Here is a 27,816-nt window from a genome sequence, read left to right as displayed (position 1 = left end):
GGTAATGGTTTTAAACTAAACCAGGGTAGGTTTAGACTAGATATAAGGAAGAAATTCTTTACAATGAGGGTGGTAAAACACTGGAACAGGTTGCCCAGAGAGGTAGTGGAGGCCCCATCCCTGGAGGCATTCAAGGCCAGGTTGGACGGGGCTCTGAGCAACGTGATCTAGTTAGCGGTGTCCCTGCTCACTGCAGGGGGGTTGGACTAGATGACCTCTAGGGGTCCTTTCCAACCCCAAACATTCTATGATTCTACGATTCTATGATAGTGATATCAACAGGGTAGCAACCCACCACCTGGGACTGCCGTGGTGCCACAACACTATTCTCTGTTCTGCTCCCTTTGGGTAGAGAAAAAGTGAGGTTTCTATATTCTAGATGAGGGCTCTGGTCTCATTGCTTCAGGAAGTGTGGCTATGATGATGATGATGATGTCCCACCTTGTTTTGCTCTCCAGCCCCAAATCCTATGGAAAATCTGGCCACAACTATACTGCATTTTTGAACAAAATACCTTCAAAGAAATAGAGTGATTTTTTGCCCCCTGAAAGATTTCTCCCAGTTTTAACTATAATATGAGATCTAATTGTGCAAATGTTGGCTGGTTTGCACTGTGCATGAGTATATCTAAAAACAGAGGGTAGACATTTAGTCCACAAACTTGAGAAGTCCAGATAGGTAAAAGGTTTTGCAGAACACTGTCTGGGGCTTTCTTGGCACACCTCTGGTCGTGCTGCAGTGTAAGAGCTGCCCTCAGCCCCAGCTGTAATGCTGCCCATGCATCAACCCGGTGACTGCCAGGAATGTGTTTCTTTTCCAGCTGGATAGCCAGTATTGCCTGACTAATTGCATCCTTTCCACAGATTATTTTTAAACAACTTCACAAAATCCCAGCAAGTCAACTGATATTTCTCAGAAGCGTTTCATTATGAAATTGTTAGCAATTTGATGCAAGTCTTTAAAACTCAATTAAAAGCAAACAGCATGTTCCTTGAAACCAGAAGTCAGGCTACGCTGCAAGACTGTTGCTCTAAACACAATAGGATTCATGCCCATAATCTGCTCTCTGTTCATCATTTGCTAGTACAGATGAAATATTCTGCTCAGAACAAAAATAATGAATAGTTTTGTTTGATGCCGATAGATATGTATCTCTGCTGGTTTTATAAGCTACGTTTTTAAAGCCCCATGATTACTTTATCATTCAAATTGTTAAAATAATACTAATGGATGTTGGTCTCTCTTCACTAATTTGAAAAGCCAGGCATTGCTAACGTTGTCGTTTCGTTGACTATGACTTGACATACTCATTCACTTCTGAGACCAACAAATCTGCAGAGAATTCCCTACAGATTATCGAGAGATGATGTGAATAATGTTAAGTGTGTCCCCAAAGACTTTCAGGATGGATATGCATAATCAAGCATGCAGTTCTCAATACTAATTCTAATTACTTTTTTTTTTTTCCTTCCCTAAATCACTAAGGTTCCCCAACCAGAGATGTGGGGCCTTCATTAGGTCTGAAGAAATCCAGCTCATTAGAAAGTCTGCAGACAGCCGTTGCTGAGGTGACTCTGAATGGTGATATTCCCTTCCACCGCCCGCGCCCGCGAATTATCCGAGGACGAGGCTGCAATGAAAGCTTCAGAGCTGCCATAGACAAATCATATGATAAACCTGTAGCAGACGACGATGATGAAGGCATGGAAACTTGTAAGTAAACTATTGCTGTACACAAAGAATGTTAACAACATAGGTTAATTCCTTTAGAAAGTGATTGAAAGTAGTAGCAGATAATTTTAGGATTTGAAAAGAATAGAACTAACATCTCTTCATCAATTTTCTTTCAGGCTTTTTCCCTTCATATGCATTAACAGATTGCAACACTGCAGCTTCCTTCCTTTCTGAAATAAGGAAATAAGATTATTAGGAGTGCGTTTACTTAGATTACTATGATTTTCTTCTGTAAGACAACTAATTAATTTACTAATGTAAACTAGAAAAAAAAATGCAGAAAGAAAAAGACAACTGAATTTATTTTACAAAAATATGTGCAACTTCGAAAGCGTACATTTGTAGTGTCTGGAGGGGGGGAAGAAATCACTGTCCCTTAATTAGAGTGAGTAAGGCTGGCAGATCTAATAAAATATAAAGTTAATGATCAGCTATTACCCACCCTAATGGGCATTCATTTACATTTTCAGTTCTTTAACCCAAAGTATGACCCAACATGTGGAGAATGTCATTAACATAAAAGAATCACTTCAAAGCTAACCTTATCATTATTGAACTAAGTAAGAATGGGCTGGTAAAATGACAACTCATATTGAATGAAAATAGTATGAATGGTAAATTACCTCAATCAGGGGTTGTATTAAAATCATTGAATTTTTAACCTTCATGTAGTACTACTTTCAACTTGTCACACACCAGCTGAATTTTTTTTAATCAACCTTCATCTAGTTAGAAGTTTATGAATGAAGATGATGGTGAGAAGGTTGAAATAGTAAAATATTTAGCCTGAATGCTAGAGAAAAGGCTTGAAAAGAGATTTTTCACTCTCCATTCTTTTAAAAATTTTTAGTTTCAGAAAGTCTGTTTCATTAGCATCATTCCCTGATATTATTTTGTAAGCTATTTGTGGAATCACTCTATTATTTTTTTAAAACACTTTGCTTTTTTTTTTTTTTGCCTTTTTTTTTTTTTTTAAATCTGCCTGTTTCTAAAAGAGTTCTGAGACTGAAAGGGAGGTCATTTTGCCAGTCACTTTTCTCAAAGGTAGTTACGGATGGAATTAATTCTGCTTTGCTTTTCCAGCACCTAGCAATTTCACGCAGCAGTGAGGCTAAATGCTGGCCTGGTGCTGCTGGCTGTCAATCTATTTCTGGCCAGTAGAAGAATAGGTATGAGAAAATGTGTAGTGATCCTGATCATTCTCCCAGACTGCATGCCTATGGTCTTTTGGGACATAAGACCATGTTTTTCTAAAAGGCCTTGTTTGGTGTGAGCCCACTGATAGTAATATCCTGTTTGGAAGCATCAGATATCCAAGGCTTATCCAGAAGTTACAGATGGTTTAGCTTCATTTGATCAAAGACATAGCAAAACTGTTGTCATGAAACTCTTTCTAGGTGAGTATAGCTTTATGAGATTACTTGTAAGGGGTTTTGAGCTTGTTGATGCAATGCATAAAGAGTAGCAAGGAATTATTTGGTTGCCTTTGTATCCTTTGCATGGGAGTAGCAGAAACCAGACAAAGCCTTCTGGCTGAAACCAAAATGCCATAGGGTGAGTCTTTGCCCCCATCTCTCTGTATGGATGAAGTTGCCTAGCAGTGGTGGACCAAGAGCCGTCTCAGTGTCATGGGAGAGCAAGAGCAAGGCTGTTCTCAAATCTCACATGGTAAAGAAGGTTTGAGCAAAGTGTGGCCAAGCTATGTGCATAGAACTGCGCATTCTGTTGAATCACTTGTGTTGTAATAGCTTCCATATATTATAATAAAATATCTAAGAAGCAATCCAGAAATTTACAGTGCCAGGTTAATAGAAGCAGATGAGCAGCAAAGCAAATATAATAAGTTGGTTGGACAGAATTCAGTCCTCGAGGTCTTATCTTTCTCATGGTGGTTGTGGGAGCTTAAGAGCTGGCCCAGCCATATGTTGCCTGGGAGCAGCACAAAATGCTAGGTCCTCAGGTCTGTCTTTCTGAAAACATGTCTGTGTCTGTGTTAAAACCGAAAGCACCGCAGTCTGCTCCACTTTGTTTAAATTATATGTAGTTTCAGGTTCCAGAGAATTTACCAAATGGTGTCTTCAGCTGGACAAAGCCTGGGCACATGCAAATATGGAGAAGTTAATTTAACAATCTGCTGCTAACGTAACTAATGCCTCACTGCTGCCATAACAACATTGCCTAAGTTTTTTGTGATGGTATTTAATTATTCCATAATTGTTTGACATTAAAATGTGGCTTTCTGTCATTATAAAACCCACGCAAACATGGTGGTGGTCAATTTGTCCTTGAAGTTGGATCCGTTTATCTTACTTGAATTTTTTCCCCATTCTTCTGCAAGTGTTTCAGTGCTAAGAGTGCTTCTGTCTTCCAGACAGTGACCCTCTTTGGAGTAGCAAATAATAGCACTGCAGTAAATTGTATAGAGGAATTCTTAACATGTCATCACCCCGTATATGAAAGCCATAAAAATACAGGTAACATAGGTGGCAAAGGGGCTGACTGTCTTCTGAATGTACTTGCTGTCCTTGGAACAACTTGCTATTAAATTACTAAATGTAGAATGAAAATCAGATAGCAGTGCCCAGTTCTGGCACAGCGTTTTTAAAAGTATTTGAGAAGATGTGTGTGAGTTTTAATAGCTGTAAAGAAGTAACATTTGTGGCAAGGTGTGAGTGTTCAGCTTTTACAGATAATTTTTCATGCTTTTTATTATATTTTTTTTTTCCCTTAATACTTGAAATAGCAGACTGGAAGCAAAATGTTTATCTTTAGTGTCTTGAATGAGAACAAGGCATTTGGATTGGGAGAGATCGACAAAGCTTTCTAATCTTTTGCTGAATCTTAATTACTAGAATCTAGGGCTGTATTAAATATCACAATAAGAAGCCTAGAAGCTTAGTGGCAAAATAGCTTCACATTAAGTAGCTTTGATTCCTCATGTGCATCTTTTCCATTTTATGGCCTAATTAGGAGAATAGCTTCATAATACCTGTTTGTGTAGTTCTCCTTAGTACAGTGTGGTTCATGGAATGACACTAGTTTTCAGGTTTAATTGATGCTTAAAGTATACTCCAATTTAATTTTTTGGCTTCAGCATCCTGAATGGGGAGGCAGGAGGTTGCAGGGAAGGAAGGAAATAACAGCACCAAAACAAACACATTCTGCATTTGCAGTAACCTAATGTCATTACTACAACTTAACAAAAATTATAAGTTTCATTTGTAGCCTGGGCTTGAATTTTAATTGAGCAGCATTTGCATTTGTTCAAAACACTAGTAATTAGGTGTACGTTAATTGCAGAATGACTGTGCTGCATAAAAGTGAAACAAGTTTCTTCATGTTGAGTCCTTTTTAAGAAACCTGGAAATCTACTTACTGCAGTTGAGACACCAGTGTTTATTCCAGGAGAACAGGCATCCTCGTTCAGAGGACTCAGTCTAAGCTCTGGAGTTAATTGCAAGCAAACTGTGTATGATAGACAAATATTTATTGCAGCATAAGTGTGGAAAGGAGGCAATATTATTTCCATAGAATATGCGAAATAAATAATAAGAGGAAGCATTGTTATGACAAGTTGTTCAGCAGCTCAGCATAGCACGGTACACTTAATATATATTAAGGAATAATTTAATGTATTGTTATATGAATATGAAAAACCATAGGTCAAAACTGATTCATCTTTAAAATTCTAGCAATGAAGTACCAAGTAAACATTTGACTTCAGAATTTGTCAGAAATTTAATGCATTTTTTTTTTACCAATTATATTCGTTTGCAAGTACAATCTTTTAAATGTCTAGTTGGTTTTAACTGGAACAGATTGTAGCTATAAATTAGCACGCAAAAAATTAGCATCTCTATTCCAAACTGGTTTTCCACTACTCTTTTAATAATAACTAAATATCATCCCAGACACTGATTAAGAAACACTGCAACCAAAAAAAGTACAAGTACAGCTAGTACAGAGCATGTATAGGACAGGCCTATCAATTTTCTAAAATACAATTATCTGAATATTACAACTGTGTCTATGATTGAGAAGCTGTATCATCTGCTTAACTCGTAGAGGTCCTGAAGTCAAGTTAACATGAAATGCCGAGACCTGTCCTTTTTTTTTTTTTTTTTCCCCTTTTTTTCCCCTCATGTTTTGTACTTCAGAGTACTTATTAGTTGAGATTTAAAAATAGTTATTAATGTTGAGATTTATCTGACATGGTATGTTTTTCTTGAAATACATTTATGTGATCTTCCAGGGTTGGAGAATATTTAAAGAAATCTTGGGATACTCAGTGGATAAGTACTAAGTCTATTGGACAGGTTTGTGTATTGTAATATTAATGAATAAACAGTATTTTGCAGGCAAGTATCTGAGAGAGAGAAGAGATGATATCGAATGCCTTTCAGTCAGTGATTTGTAGACTTCTCAGGTTCAATGAATTACTTGTAAGGTCAATTTGAATGATGACTAAGAAAAGCAAGTTTATATTCTACAGTAGCCTACGTATGAGAAATTTCTAAAGAATTGCACACTTCCATTGGCTGTAGAAGAGTCATGGCGGTCCTGCAACAATAATATTAGTAGAAATAATAATAAGAAGTAGTAAACATATGCTAAACTAAAAAAATTATTCTTTTTTCCTTCTGTAAGCCATGGCCATTTCCAAATCCTATTGAGTACAAAAAAATTTTTCTTTTCCCTAGACCGTGTATATATATAAAGACAAACTTCTATTTTCCAACTTCTACTGCCAAAAGTTGTTTGGAGCCTTTGTATTCATTAGAGCTACAAGAGACAGTGCAAAGTATGCATCCGTGATCCTAACTGCTGCTTTGGGCTCTCTGTTGGAAAAACAGGAGATAGTGTAGCCTTGCTTACAATGTGATGGTATCAAATGTTAGAGCTGCTGGAAGGTCACACCTTCACCAGACATTGCAGTGTAATTTTTGGACTTGGCTTTAAGTTAAGCCAAAATGGCAGCAGGATTCTAACCCATGAGCTTGAAGTGTTTTATTTCTTTCTCCTGAAGCTACTGGAGGAATTTTCAGTTTTTGAATGCGTTGTTTCTTCTGGTCATTTTTCTTTCCAACTTTCTGAAGTACACATGCTCTGTTAAATCTAACTTTGGGTATACTTTAGGATTCTTCAAGTCTTGATCTTGGATTAGAAACAGAGAAAGAACGTGTTATCTGCCCTTAAAGGATTTTACTTGTTCCACTGGATGGAATCTCCCTACCCGAACTTCCCATGCTGCCCCATCTCAACCAAGAATAAAAATCATGGTGCATGTTGTGTTTTAAACTGCTCCGGGAAATGAAGTAGTGTGACAAAACCATTACGTTGCTTACAGCAGAAGAAAAAGTCTATTAAGGCTTGTATTGAGGGTTAACGGTCCTTAATTACTTTCATATTTTTATGAGACTATTATTAAGAATTTACTGACAGGGCATGCTGCACTGCTGTTGTTTCTTCTTGCAGATATTTCTAAAGTTCTTCTCAACTGATGCAGATACTGAAACAAAATGGGCCAATTAACATCACTTTGCTAATCCTCTTTATTAATCCATACATTATTCAGAGTACCCACAAAGCACGAATCATGTTTTGCAGAGTGTTCTGCAGAGGTGAATTCTTTGCTTTTAGGAGTTTAATAGTACAAATGAACATTCCAGGAAACCCCCACATGAGCAGATACTGTTTTAAAAAAAAAAAAAAAAAAAAAAGGTATTTTGTGGGTTGTGCATATATCCTGATTCAAAATACTTTGTGCAATGTACAAAAAGCCTGCCCTTGTTGTTTGTTCTTATCCCACTGATGTTTCTTAATATGTGCTTTCAGTGGAGGAAGACACAGAGGAGAGCTCAAGATCTGGTAGAGAATCTGTGTCCACAGCAAGTGACCAGCCATCCCACTCGCTGGAGAGACAGATGAATGGAAGCCAAGACAAAGGCGACAGAAAAAAGGCTGGAAAGGAAAAGAAGAAAGATCGAGATAAAGAGAAGGATAAAATTAAGGCAAAGAAAGGAATGCTGAAAGGCTTAGGAGACATGTTCAGGTAGGTGCTTTGCAATCAAATGTAAGAATGAGTTCTAAAATGAAATTTAATCTTTTAATTATTCATTTATGTTACGACTGTTTGCTGAGGCTGTATTTTACTATACAAATATATATGTGATGTATACAGGCTGATTTCTCAATTTTTGAGCCTATGAGTGGTGTCATGGAGAGGAAGCAGCTCAGGAGGGAAGAGAAGGAGGTGGCTGGCAGGGTAAAGGGGCTGCAAGGGAAAAAATATTTTAAGCAACAAACTGCTTGGTCTTGGAAAGAGTCTTTGGAGATGTCTAAGTAGTGCACATATCCTTTGGCAGGTCAAACAGCTTTGGGTTTTGTTTTTTTCTTAAACAGTGCTGTTCCTAATACTGTACCCAAAGCTTGAGTGTTTTTTAAATGAGTGTTTTCCTTTGCTTTACTGTTAAAACTGTTTGATATCATGGAGGCATGATGTGAAAGAGATGAATCAGTTTGAGATTGAAAACCAGCATGCTCCTCTAAAGGAAAACAGGATCTAAATAAGGTTGTGTGCTCTGAGAAACCACAGTCTGGAGAAGGGGTCAGGGAAAGACCTGATTTTTGCCATGCACTGAGTTTCTTTGAAAGGAGTTGTCTCTCCAGCAGACATAAGTGATCTGAAAGGAGCAGACTGCTGAGGGACACCCTGCTGTTCTGGGTAAATGGTGAAACATGACAAACACCTTTGATCACTTGTGGGAAGGGGCGAGAGAGCAAGAAAATCAGTCTTTCTTTTAGCTAGTTAGAGTAAATAAATGTATTTCCCAGAAAAAACAATATTAAGGCAGTGTTTCTTTTCTTTTGTATATGCAGTGATTAATTATTTAATTCTGAAGTGATACCATTATTTTAAAGATTTATTAACAACGAATCTGCTCTGAAAACAAGTTAAATGAGCTGCAGTTACCGTTCATCCCTTTAGCTTCTTTATCCTGTAAAACATTAATTGAACCTGTGCTGTAACTGCTTAGGTTCTCGAGAGTTGTTCTGTGTCTGCGAATCATAGGACAAAATTCATGAATAGAAAAACTAGTTAATTAGAAAATATTAGTTAGAAAATGTGTCTAGAAAACACAAAATATCAGGTTGTGAGCATATGCCATGGAGCACCAAAAGAGTCATAGGATATAGCCCCAGACTTCAGGTGGGAGGAGAGCACGTCAGCCTGGTCCCCTTCGAGTCCCATGGAGAAGCCCTCGTGTTCTGGGTATTTGCCTGTGTAAATTCCAGCCTGGAGCTGAGAGTTGCACCCATGCTGGGAAAGGGTGGAAGGTTAGAGATAGAAAATGCTGACTGGTTTTCTTCTGCAGTCTTCGCCATTTTTCTACAGCAGGCAAAATTGAGGCAAATTTTATATGATAAATTCTGTGGAGTGTAAGTAGCTAATTGGATACCGTGAGTGCTATCTCATGAGTTCAGTCAGAAAGTGTTTACAGCATCTAGAAAGTTTGGGGAGCTCCTTGGTCCTCAGTTTCCTCCTGTGTAATATTCCCAGTATCCAGAGGACCTGTGTGATAGCTGCTTCATCTTGTAAGCTTTGGTTTACAGGCAAAGGGCTGACTTGCAGAGGGTCTCATCCAAAGAGAGGACCCTTCACATTCCAGAGAGCCAGCTTGGTGCAGGGCTCGTTGGCTCCTCTGCCCTCCAGCCTTAGAGCCTGATGTCTGGTGTTCCCATGCAGCTTTGAAAGCTCGTGATGGAACCGAGTGCAAAAGTGGGAAGTAATACCATTTTTAATCAGGCACTCCCAGCTGTCTGTATGCTTGACTTCTGAAATCTTTAATTGGGAAACAACAGTAATTTGACTGATAGGAAGATTTGATGATTGCTTTGTTGTTTGCTCTTCATAACAGTCAGCGTTTCCTTGAGTTATTTTTTTCCCTTCACTACCTTTTCTGAGTGAACTTTACTTTTCAGTCTCCTCTTAATTAACGTGGGAGCAGTGCTATCCGGATGCAGGTGACTCCTCCTGGATCTGTAAATTAGCTTGCACCTTGTCAGCCCACCCAAGAGGGGTGCTCCTGGCAAGCAGGAAAATGCTGATTGAGGGAATTAAGCATCGTGCCTCATTGCCACTCGGTGCTTGATTTGCTTTGTTGACAGACTTCTCAATAATGTTTGAGAGATGGGCTTTATTATGTCTGCGAGATAATCTACCACTTCTGCCTATAACATGCTTTGTTTTTCTGTACATCTGACACATATCATAGATATCAAGTAATCACTGAAAGAAGTTGTGCGATAGAAAATAATGATGACAGTAACATTTAAAATTCAAGCTATGATCAAAGCATAATTGGATGTTTTGGTTCTGTGCAACACTGTGATTTCTTTGTACTTCTTATTCTTTTCTTCCTTTTCACTTTTTTTTTCTTCATTTTCAGTGCTCTTATCTTAAAATAATCTTTCTTCATTAGGTTGTATGGGCAGGAACACTTGCGGGATGAAATTACTGTTAACTGACACTTTATTCCAATGTCTGTGTTTAGCCAAGGGGATTTATATTGCCTATATGCAAACTGGCAGCTCATAAAGTGGAGTCTATGTGATGTGTAAAATTAAGTCTCCTTGCCTTCAGTTAAAATCTTAGGATTTGCTACTGGGATCTTCATTAAACTGTACTGTGAGATGGGAACTCCCACTAGAGAACCCTAGGTTACATTTATCCTTCAGCATCCAGTCATCATTTCCAAGAAATCCCCGGGTGATTCAGATAGCAGGTTAAAATCATAGGCAGATCTTTTAAGCACTTCCATTGTTTTACTGCTTTTGTCAAACGTAGTGAGGAGGATTGACATAACCATGAAGGAGAACCATAAAATGCAGGGTGCAGCCTGCGTGGCTCTGACACATGCAACACCCGGTATTTCCAGAGGACCTTTGCTGACATTGGGCTGTGGACAGTCGGAAAGTTCACCCTTCTCGCTGTGAAATAAATCTGTCTGAGCATGTGTGTATTTCTTTTTTCAAATTGACATTTCAGGGCAGAACAGAATAATTCATTTAGATTTGTCATTTGGCTGAGAAGTCTCTTCTCTTCACAGATGAAGTTAATCTATAAAAGTGTTGAGCAAAAATACTGGTCTCTTGGAGGAGATGCAGGTGCTGCAGAGCTTTGCTTACACCTGAATGTATTTGTTTTACCTGAATACTTGCACCATTCCCATCTTTCCTATCCCTTCAGTATGGTCGTGTGCCATGTCCTGTGGCTGTAATTGTATACCAAATGTGAGGCTGTGCACTTGCTTCTCCACCGCTGGCATTTAGGGAGTGCTTGGATGGCCCCTGCCAGCTGAGCAAATAGGTTTTCAGGAGCTGATATGAAGTTCTGCTAATTTTTGTGTTTCACTACTAAGAAGGTTTGAGTGGATATATGTTTTGACATCAGAAGTTTATAAAAATCTGTATGCTTCTCCAAGTGCATTCTAAAATATGTTTACTCATTTCTGAGTCTGATTTTGTTTATTTTTAAATAGAGATTTTGCTGCCTGATAAAAATCAACCTGACAAAAACAATCAGTTGATAAATAAGTCATTGCAGTGCTGCCTTAAGAAAGAGGCTTCACATTTCAAACAGTGCACCTGTTAATTAGTGCTGGTAGGGATGCATTAATTTGAGGGGGCTTCTATGCCTTGCAATTCTTTGACATTCCTCTCCTGAGAGAGAAAAACTGTACGTGGCCCGGTTTTTTCCCCTCCTCTTGCCCCTGCCATGTACACAGTATTTTCATTTATGAAAGTGGGTGCTCTTGGGATGTAAGATAGGGAGATTCGAGGTGGTTCTCATTTGCAAGTTTTGGGTGATGATGCAATGACACTCTTCTGTGGTGCAGCTGATACTTAAGATCCCTGTACTTCATTCATGCTTATTTCCCACATACAAGCTTGGATATAGTTTCTAGGTGGGTGACTGGACTGATGAATTAATACGTGGCAAGCAAATGTACTGGTAGCTCCACATCTTTCCCCAGCTTCCTCGAGCCATATATAATTTTCCCCTACGGTCATCCCCGGAACCATGGTTCTGTCAGTGGCATCACAGTGATTGTGCCACTTCTGGGGAGAATTTGTATTGTTGCAAGGAGGTAGACAGCCTCGCTCTTACTGAGGAGTTTGTATAGGAGAAATCTCATTGGAGAATTTTATGATAGAAAAATTGTCAAGTGATCAGTCTCAGGAAAGGATGTATCCGAGGAATAACATCTTCAGAAGAAACTGAACTACCAAGATGTTGAGCATAAGGAGGGGAAAAAAGGCAGCTCTGGGTTTCCAAAGGAAGGAAGGGAGTAGGGAGGCCAAAGCCATCTAGTCACGTCTTGCGTCATGTCTTGCTGGAAATACTGGAGGGACAGTCACTGCCTGATAATAAAACATTCTGAAACAAGTAATCATCGGTATGATCAGATAAAAATGGATTTGCAAATACAAATGGTATGTCTGAGTTTACAGGGGGAACTGCGGAGGAGAACAAAAGATGGGGATATACACATTGTGTCTTAACCTTGAGTTTAAGCAAGAAAATAGCTGCCTTGGTTTTGGAGGTTGCTTATGAGATGGTTGCAATGCAATTTGAAGCAACTGTGGATAGGTATGTTATATGAAATAAGTAAATTTTCTACTCTAGGAATTAATACCTCGATCCCACTTAAACATAATTTTTCAATGGGGAACATAAGCACTGTGTGTTGAACTTCATGGAACAAGACAGTATGCTTCAAATTATTCATGTGCATAGGTGGATTTAGTACTGGAGACTGTGTATTTCAAGATCTGGCCTGTAATGTTGATGGAAATGTAAAGCTGTAATGTATGGTAACCGATCTTTAATTCCTCTCTTCACTATTGTAGCATACAGGTGGGTAAATCAATGCACTGGATAGCCAATGCAAATGTAATATTCCCAGATTACCATTAAAATCTAATCCTAATTAGATTTAATTACATTTTAAATTATTAGTGGGAGCTTTGCAGTGTTGTATCTTAGTGTTCTGTGAGAGGAAATAGATAATTTAGTTTGCAACCTTGTTTAGCTGAAATCAGATATACTGTTGTCTTCTTCCTCCCCCCCACCCCAGCTGCTTCCAAGGTGCACTGGACATGTCCAGATTCATAAACGTATCATTTGTAGCTTTGAATTACGCATTTCAACCACATTAGCCATCTGAGACCTCTGACTGGGCATTTGGGAGAATAACCTACATGGATTACTGTTGCTTGCTGTATGACTCGTATTGCCTACTCTGGTTTTCATTTGAGTTTTCTCATTGCAATGCCTGTGAGGAGGTGAAAAGCAAATCACAAGGGTTATACCATTGATTTAGTAATTACCTTCTTTCTCTTTTATTTAATAACAACCTTCAGACTTTTAAGCAGGCACATGGCAAAAAGGTATCTGAGTTGCGTAGAATACTGTTGAATTATATCCTAATCAACAGGACTGGCAAATACCTTGAACACGCTAAAATAAAATCTATGGTCTGATTTTCATCATTCAGTAGCTTAAGAAGCAGCAATAACAGCATTTTCCTTGGAAGCATGACTAACAGGACTTCGTATTGGTGAATGACACTTACTGATGTATGGACTTAATAGAAAACATGGGAGCAAGCTCCAAATGCTGGATTTTTTTTTTTTTTTTCTTAGTGCTCTGCTCGCAGCACAAACTACCATAAATCTTGAGTCTTAGAACATAGAGGAGGGGGTTATTGCTTAAACACCTGTCGGCTGTATCATTTAAAACTTGGAAGTTCATTGCTCACACACTGAATTGCTCCTGGGTTTGCTAAAGCTCATCTGAGAATGCCGCCGACAGCTTGTGGTGCTTGTGCTGAAACTTCCTTCAGAAACGCTGAGCTGGGTCGCTGCTCAGGTAAATGGAATCTGGGGCCATTTACGCTCTGGTTTTTGCCTGCTACTGCTATGAGCCAGCTGGCACAACTATCATTAAATCCTCATCTGCTTCCCCTCTTCTTCCACCGGCTAGAAAATGTGTGACCCACTACAATCCTTAATGCAGGGTCTACACGCGATACCTTTCCAAGCTTCAGAGGAGGAGCATAGTCCTCATCCTGGCTACAAGTTGGATACTGCTAATGGCACCTTCTTGCCCTGCACTGCTCTGGGCTACTTTGTCCTGATCCGTTTTCAGAGTTTCAGCTGGCCACTGGGACACACAGAATCAGAAAAGCCTTTTAAATGAAATCAGCCATGCAGCAAATTGTCATCTTTGATGCAGACAATTACCCAGGACTCTTATAAATGTCTTTCAAAGCGTTTTCGTATTCTTTACTTCCTTCTTTCCAATTAAAAGTAAATAAGGGACTGAAACGAGATAAGCTCGATTGAAAATGGCTTTTCTTTTTTGGACAGACAAGCCATGCTCCTTCCTTCCTCTGCAGTTTTTTGCCTACCTGTACTCTTCCACTTGTCGGAATCCGTTGCTTCGAGGAAACGCATGTTTCACTGCCTGCAGCCCCAAACGCACCGCTTCTTGACGAAGATGTCATTGGGGCAGGGGGCAGCAGAATGGCAAAGTCATGTTTTTAAACCAAACAACTTCACATGATCTGTCAGGGATTTAAGGAATGCGGTTTCATTAAGTGGTGAGTAAACTCTGTGACTTCTAAACGAAACACAGAAAGCGGGGGTATGCGATTGTGCGAGGGAGATTTGAAGTGAGAGATTAACATAATCGTATGTGGCTTTCTAGTTTGTCATTCTGACAGAAAGCAGGGCTTTGCTCTATGTATTCTTAACACTGGATTTTCCCAGGGTAAATCTTGAACTTGTAAATCTGATGGGGATATATCGCATGTGGGTTTTTTTTTTTTTTTTTTTTTTTTTTAATTTGAATAGAATCAGGGCTTTTGTTTCTAACAGCCAGAAATAAGTGTCAGGATGACCTGTTACTAGAGACGAGTTCATAGTGGCTGCTAACGTATTCTCCCAGTATCCTTCCTTTGCTTGTCAGCGAGTTTAAATAGAGAACCTTTGACACCTACAGCGCCGTCTCTGCCTGCAAAGCAAGCGAGGGAGGCAGGCGGCGGTGACAGCTGAGCCCTCCGCGATCCTGCCCGGCGTTCTGCGGCGCTTCTCTTCCAGGCCTGCCAGATCAATATAGAACGCAAGTGTCAAGGATGACACCTACTTTATAATCTCTGCAAAGCAAGACTTTTCAGAGAAGAATTTGTTGACAGTTCAGAGATTCAAAGTTAATTTCAGTTTTAGCTCATATAGAAAGAGGATTTTTTCCTCTACCTGATGTGATAATTGAAGACTAACTAGGCAGTGTGCTAGTCCCTAACAAAGTACGGTAAATAAATACTGTCTTGAGATGTGAAGGATCTCTTAGATGAAAAGCTCTATTAATGGCATTTGTTTCATTATCTGTTGGAAATGTTTTTTGGAGATTTAATTCGCTACTGATAGCACCTGTACATTGGTATGCATTACGGATGCTGTAGATTATGTTTTTAAAGTAGAGTCTTTGAAAATCCTTTTTAAAAACAGGAATAGGACTGTTGTCTTAGATGAAATTCAATGCAACTTAATATAGTTTTATAAATGAAGGTGACAGAGGCTATTAAGTCATAGTTACTTGAGGTACGTAAGTTGGCAGCTGCAGGCGGCTGATCCTTTTCTAAAAGGCCACGCTCCGACTTAGGGCTGTGTTTCACTTCTTGGGAGCAACGGCCCATGTTCGCAGTGTGTTGGCATGCTGGTACCTCCCGTTAGGATTTCCACGTGTCCTGCTGTTGTGCAGAGAAACAGTCATTAAAGTTATAAAACACTTCAGTGAACATGGGTATAAGCCAGTATGATTTCTGGAATAGAATATACCGGAATAGAAATAGTCTGGGAGCCCCTGCGTTCCCCTGAATGTAGGAAGAAAATAGTGGGTATAAGGCATTCAGAGAGCTTATTTAGGCTTTTGAGTTGTTGTTTCAGGGAAAAATAAGATAAACAAAAGTTTTGTAGAAAGAATAAGAGAGAAGGACATATTAGAAACATAACACCATCAGGGTATGCAAGTAGTATTTCCCTACTTTGAATCCATTGATGACTTTGAAAGGGGAAAAAAGATGGAATTAGGAGGAACTGAAGAGATATTGAAAATACTGCACTCCTAGAGTGATCCAGGCAGGAAGGGATCTCTGCTCGGTTCGACTCCTGCTCACAGCAGTCCAGCTTCAACGTCTCATCAGCTTGCTGAGTGTCATGCCCAGTTGAGTTTCAAATATCTCCAAGGATGGAGACTCAGCAGCCTCTCTCAGCAGCCTGTTCCAGTGCTTAACCACTCTCCTGGTGAAAAGTATTTGTCCTCGCTAAGAGGAGATCAGAAAAAGATACACTGAATGATTGCTGGTACAAAAAATGGGAATCAATCAACATGTACTTACCCTTCTCGTGAAGCAAAAACATGTGGATGTACAATAAGATGGTCATCTGAAAAGTACAAATTTTAAAGGATTTTTGTGCTATGCAATTACCCTTGGGGACTTCCTGCCCCCACAGCTCCTTGAACACCAAAGGATATAGGAAATAATGCAGCTGCGTGTGCTTTTGGCACTGTGAGCCACCCATTGCATGCAGGGTGTTAAGGAAGAAGTTGTCTGTAAACAGGTTATTTTTACCATGCTTCTCAGCATCTTACTCTACTTGGACTGGCAACTATCGGGATACCAGGCTTGACTGGCTGATACGATACCTAACAGTGTCTGATGTGATCCACTGAGCTAGAGAAGGTGATTCTTTTCTTTGGAACTGAGGAAGAAACGATCTACAGAAATCTTCCTTTCTACTATTTGATGCTACACCAGAAAACATCACCTGTTTTTTAATTAAAAATTTAAAATTTGTGTTGTATTAATGCTGATACTTTTCATCTCAAAGCTATCAAGTAAAACCTCAGGCATTTGTGGTTCAGCCAGTCACAGAAGAAGCAAGTTTATATTACTTTTGGAGGGGGAGAAAGTATTATTTTTAATTCCTTCCATCTTCGGTAGATTCTCTAGAGTTTAAGTCAAGAATATAAGAATACAGTCACACAAAGATGAATGATACCCGGTAAGTCCCTGTACCCCAACACTTTGTCTCTGACAGCGGTCCATAGTAGCACCCACAGATGGGGTACCAGAACAGGGGGACCATATAGCAGTTCTTCCCAGGTCTGTCTTCCAGGCTTTCAGTGATCTGCAGCTCAGGGATTTCTTGAGACAGTGCCTCTGTGCTCAGGTACAAAACACGGTGTGTGTATATTCCGTTCTGGGGAACTTGTTGTGTTACTGATGGTTTGGGGTACATTTACCTAATTCCAAAATATTAACAAAATTTGCAGTATATCATATACAAAACTGTCTTTTAGAGCTTTTGTAGAATGACTTTTGTATCAAGGAGCTGCTTTTACATTACAAGTGCGCAGACCCGAGTGCAATGCACTGCAGTAGATCTGACTCATTATGTCAGTGTTTTACGGCACTCAGGTGAGCATGTTTGCAAAGCAGCAGTAAACCTTTTTGATGTGCAATAACATTTCAGTAGTTAATGTAGTGTTCCACTGCATATTAACTTTTACTGCTTCTGTGCAAACTTAGAATAAACAGGAGCGCAAGAAAAGGCTGTAGATGTTTGTGAAGTAGATGGTCCTGGAATGCATTCACTTCATGGACGAGTTTTACAGGGTATGTTTGGGCTAGCTCCTGATGTGATTACCAGTAAATTTTGAAATGTTTGCTTCTGCAGAAGATAAAGTTACAGTTTCTACAAATGTCAATGCTTTTTTTTCAGGACTTTTTTGATAGCAGTCTTGTAGCTCCTGGCCCTAAAAGGAAAAAGAATGTAGTATGGTTTCATGGAACTCTACCTGGTTGTCTAAACTATATACTAGTATACTACTGATATGGCTGGTTTAAGTGGTTTGTATTATACATTGAAAGTACGTTGATAATGCTGTATTGGTAGAGAAATTCTCTGTTAGAAATAACCAGTTCACTAGATATATTAACTTCATAGACCTGGCTTTGTCAATGGAATCTGCAGAAAGTTAGTGTGTTGTTTGTGCTTGCAATAGGGAAAGCTCTGGGAGTTTGGCGAGCTGCTTAAGCTTTCAAGAGGAACTGTTTTCTCATTTGAAAAATGGGATAGTACATTGCCCATGCTAGTGTCTCCAAGGGCTCTGGTGTCCTGTGGTGTTTCCTGTATTGTAGAAATACAAAATATTTGTATGCTAAAAACATAGGCTGTCTACGGCTTCCAGCTGCTGCTGTTGAGTTCAGTTTGAAGGTGGGTGGGTGGTGGACGGATGACTGAAAATATATGCAGATTTCCTTTTTTCTGCTGTGCTGTTATAGGTAGTACTTAGTAAGGAAATGTCTAATCAGAAACAAAGTTTATGGATTAGCTCTAAAAGTTCTGAAAAAAAAGGGGATTTAATAACAAAAATGCATCTAGAATCTTAGCTGTATCAGCATTTTTGAGTGCCACAATAATGAAAGTAGTATATTTTTATACCGATTGCAAGTGCTTCTAGCATATTCAACACCAGGTGTGCCAGCAGTATTTAGAATGCAAGCTGAATTGCTATTACACATTTCAACAGCAACATACCACAAATAAATCTCGAATATTTCACAATGCTATCTTTGTCTTTAACCCGTAGTGCTAAAATCCTGAAATTCAGAGCCGAACATGCTGCCACAAAGCAGGAGTTTCGGATGTAGTGTTACAGTTAAAATACTTCTTTTCTCTGATGTTGCTGAGCCCATAATGATACCAACAGTATTATAATCTGTAACTGTTGGGAGTCCTGATATCATCTGTGGAGCTCCAAATACTTCGCTAATTCTGTTTGCCTTTTAATACTGCAAAAGGAAGAAAACCGCTTGTGTAAGATAAATAAGGAAGAGACAGCACCATTTTCGTCAGGGTTTTTTTTTTTTTTAAGATTTATTTTAGGCTATATGTTCAGAAGAACTATTAAGATGGCAGTGATAATTGCTGTATGCTGTGTGCAGCACTGAGCATGAGCAGAGCTGATCTCATTTGGAGAAGAACATCTCAGGAGCCAGATATCTTCGATGTCAAGATTGGGTGTATTTTAAACATCATCTGTCTGGGTTTCTAAATAAATATAGGCCCAATCACTCACTTCTTACAGCACCTGAGCATGTACAAATGAGAACAAAAATGTCAGTGTGTATGGGGCTGGTCCAGGTCTGAGATATTCTGTGCTAGGAGCTTATTTGTATGGTGGCTGGAACCAAAAAAAAAACAACCAAACAAAACCCACTGCCCCACATCTCTCACCTGTAATTAGTCCCATGCAAGTCCTGGGTTTGTACACCTTTTCAGTCTGAAATAAATCTCTGCTCCCAGCTTGGCCCTGAAATACTCAGCGGTGTAAATCACGACTGATATAGTTATTTCAGCTGCAGTTACCATGAAGACAGCTCAAGCTCTGAGTACTGGCAGCTACAGGATGCCGGGCGTCTCCAGGGCTCCGGGTAGCTCTGGGCAAGCCCCTGCGCCAGCTGCTGCGGGGACTCGCTGCCAGACCGACGTCCCAGCGAGGATCCACCTGAGCCGTCTTGCGTCCGCGCCGGAGATGGTTTGTTCCGGTGGTGCTGCTGCAGTGCAAAGTCTCGCTCTGCATTTTCCACCCAGAGGATACGGTGTACGAAAACTAAATTTTCATGCTGCGGGGCAGAACATCAGCTGATAGACTAGGCAGAGTATGGGAAGCCAGCAGTGGCATGCTAATGTATACTAACCAGCGCCTTGGCTCGAGCTAGGTCCTGTGCCTTAGCCCTATCTTTGCAGCAGACTTTCAACACAATGTACCTGTTATTTTTTGCCCTCTGTTTTCATGACATTGTAGACTCAGGGCTATTCAATGTAGCTTGATTTAGTTGTGCTCTAGAGTACCTTATAAAAGTATCCTATTGGCACTATTTATTTTTTTCTTAAATTAATTTTTTATCCCCAAAGAGTCTCAGATGGCACTGTGGAACCCAGAATGGAACAGGAGACCCTAAACTGTAACCTACAGCCACCAGCACTCGGGTGCTGCAGCTCAGTGAGGGGAATTGCCGTTTGGTGTCATAGGCGTCCTCTCAGAAGAGAATAGCAGCTGCTTTAAGGATATGTTGGTTAAACTTGTCCCTACAGCGTTGTCTGTTGTCCTCTGCTGGAAAACATCTGTGCCTTCCCTACCTCCTATACGTGTAAATATGTGAATGAGACTAAAGATACAGAGGCATCACCTAGTGCATAATTTACCCTGCAGAGATTATTTTCTAGGAGATGTGTATCAACAAAGATTTTCAGTAGTTGACAGAAAAAGTGCTGACTGACTTATTAACATTTCTAGGTAATGAGATCTGTAGGGAAGTTTAATCTTTGGAAGGTTCCAGATGAACTGCCAGTAGTTTGATTAACTTTTGTGTGTCTCTGTTAGCCTTTGCTGATTTTATGCGGTGTAATTGCAAGGCTGCAAGACTAAGTTGTTGGAATTACATTACTGCAATTTCCTGCTCTAACTAGCCGGTGCATTACATTGGAGTCCTCGTTTCTCTGCCTGCTCCATGCGCTTAGCGAGCATCTTTAGTGATTTTCTTGTTGCAGGTCATGTTTACGTAAGGCATGCCATGCTCATATATATGCAGGTGAGCATTTCAGTTGTAAAATGGAGTTATGAAGCCTCTTCGTATTACCGAGGGGTTTCTTTTCCTTTTCTGCCACAAAAGTCTTGAAGCAAATTTCCCTTGCAACTTTTCTTTTTTCTTTTTTTTTTTTTTTTGACTTCTCTTGACTGCCAGTAAAATGGGTGGGTTTTTATCTTCCATTAGCATTTCTTATAAGGTCTGCCTTTAGACCAGTACCCATTTTCTAAATTGTACTTCTGTAGGGTTGGAAAAAATCATGGTAACCAGATGCAGTATTTGTCTCTGGCCTGGCAAAGTGTTAGATTTAACAAAAGAAGCTAATAGAAATGTTCAAATTGACCGTTCTCATCATTTGGACTTCTTGGAGCTCAATCAATCTCTCATTATTATCAGAGTTATTCACGCAGCAGCAGAAGTGCTACTATTTCTCATAATCAGCCCTTAAACCAGACGTAATTTGCAATTTTGAAGCATTGTATTTTGAAACAATAATGCATTAAAATGAACAGAGCAGGAATTAGAAGTATAGTTGTGGAGAGAACACGTTGAAGAGTAGCTGTGGTTTAAATGCTCACTCTAAGCGTTCTTAGTGGACACTGGTAATTAGAGGCATACAATGTTGTATTATTAACACCTAAATTGGTCCACAGTTTAAAAAAACTGATCTGTGGAGCGTGGCAAATGCAACAACAGAAGCGTGCCCATCTCGCTGCGTGGTTGCAGGGCAGCAGTTGGCAGGTGGGGAGCGCTGGGGCAAGGTTTTGCGACCCGCTCAGCACGGAGTGAGCATGGGATGGTCGGCTGCGCTTGGCACCCAGAGCATGGGAAGGAGCTTTTTACCCCAACTCGGAGAAATTGCTTATGTTATAGAAGAATAACTACATTGTACTGTAGATAGTCAGGTACCTGGTAATAGTAGGCTGATGTTGATGCTTAGAATTTGGGATTTACTTTTCTTTTATCCATATGTATGGTATTACATATTGCAAAGTAGGGGGTTGTATGTCTGCTTTTATGTATGTAGTCTGTGAAAGACGAGTTGACATACTGGAGGCCTTCACTTACACTTTTCCAGGAGCCTGCTCTTTACTTTGTAAGCGAGACTATTTTTTTGCAATTTGTATTTACAGTTTTTCAGTTGCTGTGTAACATCTTACTGCCCAGTACTGAATTACCTAACAGGGCACCACAGTCTTGATGGGCAAATTCTGTCTGAGAGGGTGGACAGGAGCATTTGTAAGTACATTAAAAGAGAGTAATGAAAGGATATGTTGCCCATTAAGCTTACATTATCTATCAGAAGACTGAATTAGCTTGGCTGTGTCACATGTATGAGCTACTTTCTTCCCTGACAAATCGCACACACTTAGTGTATCAGATTTAATCTTGGGGCAAGTAACTTTGTGGTCCATAACCACTCTCATTTTTGAATACATGCACAACATTAAAGAGTTTTTGCCACACAAGCAAACTTTAAAACACTTAGACTGTTACGAAAATTCCATTAAAATGTCATGTACTGCTTCTGTGGTTGCTCCCATCATTGGTGATTGCTAACATAGTTGTATCTAAGCAGGAGCTTTCTCTTTTATTCCTGATTCCTTCAGGGATGGCGCAATCCACAGTTTAACAGGTTTTGGCTGACCACTGTGAAAATGAGTTATTTATGGTGACTTTTAGTGCATTGTGGTATTGCTTACTGAATTGATTCGGCCATACAACAGAAGAATCTCTTGTCTGTTTGCTGACTTGCTGCTGTCTTTCAAATATTATTGTAAAATTATCCCCGCTTCCTTTGACCTTCTCAGCCTGTTTTTAAACTGCAGTAGTTTGGAGTAGTTGTTAGGTTTTTTCCTTCGTTCTTGTGATTTGTTAATTAATTAATTTATTTATTAGAGCTGTCAATGGCCTTGGCTAGCTTTAGGCAATCAGGAGAGGCAATGCAAGAAGATTATCTTGTTTAGAAATTTGCAAACAGATGGTCTCACCATAAAAGAAATCTGTTTTTAAAAGTTCCACCATTTTATGCTGGAAGTAAATATTACAAATGCTTAAGTTGTGAAAAGAGAGTGACTTGGTGTGAATAATATTCTGCTTGTTGTGTCATGCCTTTCAGGAAATGTTATCAAAACTGTTTATGAAAATAATTGAATGAAACCTCATGACATGTCTCTTGGTTTGGCTTCATACCCATTTTCTATGAAGTTGGGATACTGACTCACGAAGACAGGCAGAGTAAGCTTCAGTGGCTGGAAACGGTTACCGATCCCATATGTTGTTTCCACTTCTTTCTAGGAAGTTGTTGTGGGAATCACTGGTGATGTTGCACATGAAGTGTTGCGATTTATGTGCTGTCCTTGCTGTTGTTGAGTAGCGTTACTTTGGTGAGATGTACTAGAGCCCCCACCTTAAAAATGGGTTTTAGTGTTTGGAAAGTGAGGCAGAGGATGGTGGGAGGAAATGTGTGAATAGATCACAGAAGACCTTCACATGCTCTACTGTACTTACGCACAGGGTGGCGATTTCAGAGAGGGCTGATAATTTGGAGTGATAACCGCTTTCGTTCTACTGCTTTAAATTTCTGTGTTCATGACTGAGCATGTGAGTTTCTGTATTGCTTGAAGGCAAACTTTCTTGCTCTGAAAAGGTACAAGTGTATCTCTCCAGAGGTATTCTCCATTTCATGAGTTACTTGTGTCCTTTTGTAATGCCCCTTTCTGGGTTTGGGACAGCAGAGTTCTCTGGGAACCCTCCTGGCAGGGGTCTTCTGCTGAACGTTGCACCAGAAAGATTGCTGCTTTGTCAGTTTTAACATAGGCAAGGAAATCCGTGGAAAATGAGTTATAAATGTTCATTTTAACTGTGCCCACAAGCTCCCACATCAAGGTGTCGTACTTCTGCTGCCTATACATCAGTGCTTCTTTATCATCTCGAGACAGTGCTGCTGCCGAGTCACTCCAGCAGTCATTCCACTCCTTCCTCAGAAGTAGAATCTGATCTACTAATTTGATTAGATGTGATAACTGACTATTTCTAGAAATACATTGCAAATATGTACATATTCGCACTTATAAGCATATTTTTAAAGATAGCACTTGCACAATTTTGATTTCAAAGGAAGGCTTGTAAACCCCCAAGTCATCACTAGCCAGGGTATTTTTTGCATGTGTACTATCTTGGATCCTTGTTTATGCTCATTAAATTCTATTTTAGGAACAGAATATTTTTGTGTGTCACAATAATCTTTTGCGAAATAAATCTTATGATTTTGCTGATACAGCAGGGTGAAAAAGACTACAGAAATCACTGCAAAATCCTTTGAGTAGCGTTAGGTTGTGTGTGTGCGTGTGTGAATACTGTTTGCTACTATGGGGAAAAGAGCGTGCCTTGAAGACAGAAAGCACTGGTAGAATAGCTCAAGACACTTACCATTTGTTAATTTTTAATGATGGTCTTTTGTCTATTAAGGAACATAATGCTACCAAACTTCTGTCTCAATCAATTTTTGTGTTTTCTCATTAATCAACTAATGCATGTTTCTTCTATAGCTCTTTATTCTAATGAAATATGTGGATGATTTGGCAGACGACAATGATCTCATCAGTAACGCATCAGAGTAAAATCCATTTAGCAGATTATATGTATATTATTTTTTATATCAAGGATGCTGATATATTTTCTTTTAAACAGAAGCTATTTTTGAGATAAGTTGTAAATGTGGAATTTCTGTTGCTACCACTCATACATCCTCCGTTCTTCATTTGTTCTGTCTATATATTTATTTAGGCAAAATCATTACACGTTCTTTACATCTACATGTGATTTTTATATACATATCACATTTTAGATATATGGCATCATGTTGTAGCTTGAGCTTGTTCCTTAAATGTTCTGCTGCATTTTCTTCTCTGTTGAGTCTCGCACTGTTTAGTTGCTCTGATGCCTTGGCCCAAAGCCACCAAAAGGCACTTGCTAGTCAGTGCCTCTCTATCGAGCGCGATAGGCTTTGGATTAGGCCACCTCCTAGTCAGTGACTGTCGCTCAAGCAAGTAAGCTTGCAAGTAAGCCAGCTAGGGACTGACAGAGGGGTTTAGGTATGCGTTTTAGTTTGATTAGATTATCCAGAGTTCATGGGATTTCCTATTTGAGGGTCAAGCTTCGGGCATACAGGTCTGTGTTCTCGTCTTTTTGTTAATAATAATGTGACAGACAGGTATCACAGGGCTTGAGGCTGGCCCTTTCCTCTGATGTGACCTGGCCGTTACATTCTAGAGATCATACTTTTTAAAAAATGGTCCTCTTACATTTTTTAATTTCTTGACTTATTGTAATTGCTATTGTTGGCCAAATTTGAGGATTAAGTCTGTGGATCTGTGAATATGACTTTGAGCATTTACACTTATCTTGATACTTTCTCTAACCCTTAATGTAAAAGGAGAATTAAGAAGCTATAAATTAAGTAGAACCCTGGAGTATCTTGGCAATTAGAGTGAACAAGATTTTAGCTGCTCTCTTTCATCAATTTCTCACACTCTTGGATAGACAGGGTATTTTTAATTTACAACCTGTATTTCAATTAGTCATAGAAGTTTTTTCTTGAAGCTTTTGCTTATGCAGTTACAGAATAAAATTAAACTATTTTTTAACTATGCTTTTTACAACAGGGTTTAGATGAGAAAGCTACTGAATAAACTGGCTGTTACGTGAGGTAGTGTCCCTGTATTTATATATGTTGTTGCTATTATAAAGAGATTATTCTATAACCATGCAGTATGTGTCCTCAAAGAAGTGTTAAGCTATGTCTATGAAAGAATATGTTTATGAACAGAAAGGTATTTTTTTTATTACTTGTTTTCCACCATGAGTAATAATATGCTCTGCTTCTGGGAATTCAGACTGGGGGAAGTGGTGGCCCCAGGTCAGTGTTGTGCTGCTAGGGCTGCAGGTGCTCCACAGTATCTGGCGTGGCTCAAACTTTAGCATCAGAACTTTTTCCTTCGTGAACATGTTAACTTTGTGAGGCAGTACTGTACACAATTTTGCTGCACATCATGCAGTAGCTCGTGCCTGTGCATTGGAATCTTGTGCACTGATTTAGGTGGGGCTTTTATAGCTCACAGTCAAATTGTTGGCACTGAATTTAGCAAATGACAGGAGCTTGGAATTAGATTCCCAGGATTATCTGAACATCAGTGTCACAGATGCTCCTTTTCTGCACTGTCTTAATTCCAGCAGTATTCTTACCTTTGTTTTTAAATGCTGTCCTCCTTTTCACTAATGCAAGGAGCACTGATGGAGCACAGGTCCTGCGAGGTGGAGTTCTCATGTCTGCTTCAGAAGGCAAGTTGTAATTTCATTTGCATTTGTAAGAACTGCAACAAGTATCCCAGCAGCCAGCCTCACAGCAATGAGAATGAGACCTTCACAGGTTCAGACAAGCGCCTGAAAATCTCCAGGTGCTTCAGGCACTCACTAACCAGCTGCGTGCAGAGGAGAACAGCTCCTGCATCTGCAAAGTGAGCAGCGAGGGCTGGGATCAAATCACTTGGCAGTATCCTCAGGGCCCCTGCAAAAGTCTAGAGTGTCTCTGACACAGGACAAATGGATGGTGATTGCTATTTTACAAGGGAGATATCGTTAACAATTGCACTTTGGGAGTTGCCAGTCTTAGGTTGTTAGCATTAAGCAAGCAGTCACTTCAGTGGGGGAAGTTACTGCGCGGGTGTGCCAGGACATTCAGTATATGCATTATGGAGGAAACAGTATTGGGAGTGGTAAGGTCCCAAAGTTGCCATGGGTCATGTATGGGCCATACATCCTAATTCCATCTTCCCTTCCTTTTGGGTACCTGAGCAGTAAAGAAGTAAGCTTCACCATGATGCAAATGCTGGTGGGTTGCGGGGAAGGTGGCACACACGTTCATGTTCGTGGGGCAAGTCAGGGACTATAGCGCTCGCACATTTGAGAAGGTGAAAATTTATAAAGGTAAGCCAGATCCTTTCACTGGGCTAGTGCATTCAAATTGAGGTGTTTTAAATACCAGGGGTAATTCTGGGGACCTGACCCACACTTTGCTTCTTTGACCTGCACACCTACACTGGAGAGCAGCAGGGAAGGGCTTTACTGCTGGCTGTGAAGATGGTGCAGGGTGGCTGTGGGCTGTGCACTTGGTGGTTTGAAAGGATATTGCATAGACTGCTTGAATTTCAGTGGTCTCAATACTCCTGGTTTTAATTTCTAAGTATGCTGTTTTACTTAATATTCATGAATCAGAAGCATCTACCGGAGGAAATGAGGACTGGTGATTTTGAATAGCTTGACACCGGTGTAGTCCCACAGTACAGCTGAGGGAGCGCTAACAGCTCGCTGAAATGCTCTGCCGTGGCATTGCTGGCTGTTGCTCTTCTGTAGTTAAACTTGGCTTGAATACGGATGTTAAATAATTTATAAATGTCTGTTATAAATTTGGTGGAGAGGATGCTGATTTAGGCTCTGGGTTTCATTATGACTATAAATCGTTATTCGTGGAGCAAACACTTTCAATAGAAATAAATAGCAAACACACTTATTGTTAGCAAGAGTAATCTTACCAAAACCTTTGAATGATGTTTGGAGTGGGGAGTGTTGAGTGCTCCTACAGAAATAAAAAGGCTCTGTGTGTCTACATATGTATCCCCGTCGCAGTCCTTTTAAACACCTTTCTCAAGTGCTTGGTGGAGCCTGGAAAATGTTTTTCCTTTGTTTGTCTGTTACTTCTACTATTGTAAGCTGAAGCTTAACAGAGATGCTGTTAGACTTGCGATCTCAGTGGAAAAGAGAAATCTTGAACTTGTAAATATTTTTGCACAGAGGTCTTGCTAAAGGTATGCGGACTTGTTCAGAGCCAGGGTCTTCTGGGGCAGTGTGTTTCCAAACTGTCCTGCAGCTCCATGACTAAGGAGTATCATGGAGTTGCTGTCTGTGAAGGTGATGCTGTTAAAAACACGAAGCCACAATCAGGGAGGGGGGAGGACAGCGTTGATTATTCCGGGTTCAGGTATAGGGACAGCGCAGTTAATGTTGCTGAACTTGTTACAGGCAGGGGTGATTATGGCAGATATATCACTTCTGCGGGTGGCAAAGGCCAGAGAAGGCAACTTTGCAAGACCACCGTGGTTCATACTCTGCCAGGCTGTCCACTGCCGGGATGACCACAGAGCTTGTCAGAGATGGGCACTGGAAAGTCTCCTGTCAGAGTGGGGACTATAGGGCCACCCTTTGAAATGCCTGGGAAAGGATCAGAGATCTCTTCTGGAGACTTTTTCAGGACTGTCCCCGAGGGCAGAAGGAATGTTCATTCCCAGATGATCGGAAG

The 27,816-nt window shown here is 39.9% G+C and overlaps 1 protein-coding gene across 1 annotated transcript in view; it reads left to right on the top strand.

Annotated features, from left to right (window-relative positions):
* PARD3 (par-3 family cell polarity regulator) overlaps nucleotides 1–27,816 on the top strand; it is a gene marked incomplete at its 5' end in the record, with an annotated part of 308,728 nt that overhangs the window by 156,631 nt on the left and 124,281 nt on the right. Inside the window, 2 exons of the mRNA XM_009647030.2 lie at nucleotides 1,486–1,713; nucleotides 7,570–7,786. Of these exons, the coding sequence (XP_009645325.1) occupies nucleotides 1,486–1,713; nucleotides 7,570–7,786 (445 nt within the window). The remainder of the gene's footprint in view (nucleotides 1–1,485; nucleotides 1,714–7,569; nucleotides 7,787–27,816) is intronic.

This window comes from Egretta garzetta, unplaced genomic scaffold, assembly GCF_000687185.1.
Source record: "Egretta garzetta isolate BGI_Z169 unplaced genomic scaffold, ASM68718v1 scaffold369, whole genome shotgun sequence".
NCBI classification, from domain to species: domain Eukaryota; kingdom Metazoa; phylum Chordata; class Aves; order Pelecaniformes; family Ardeidae; genus Egretta; species Egretta garzetta.
This window is presented reverse-complemented; position numbering and strand designations above follow the sequence as displayed.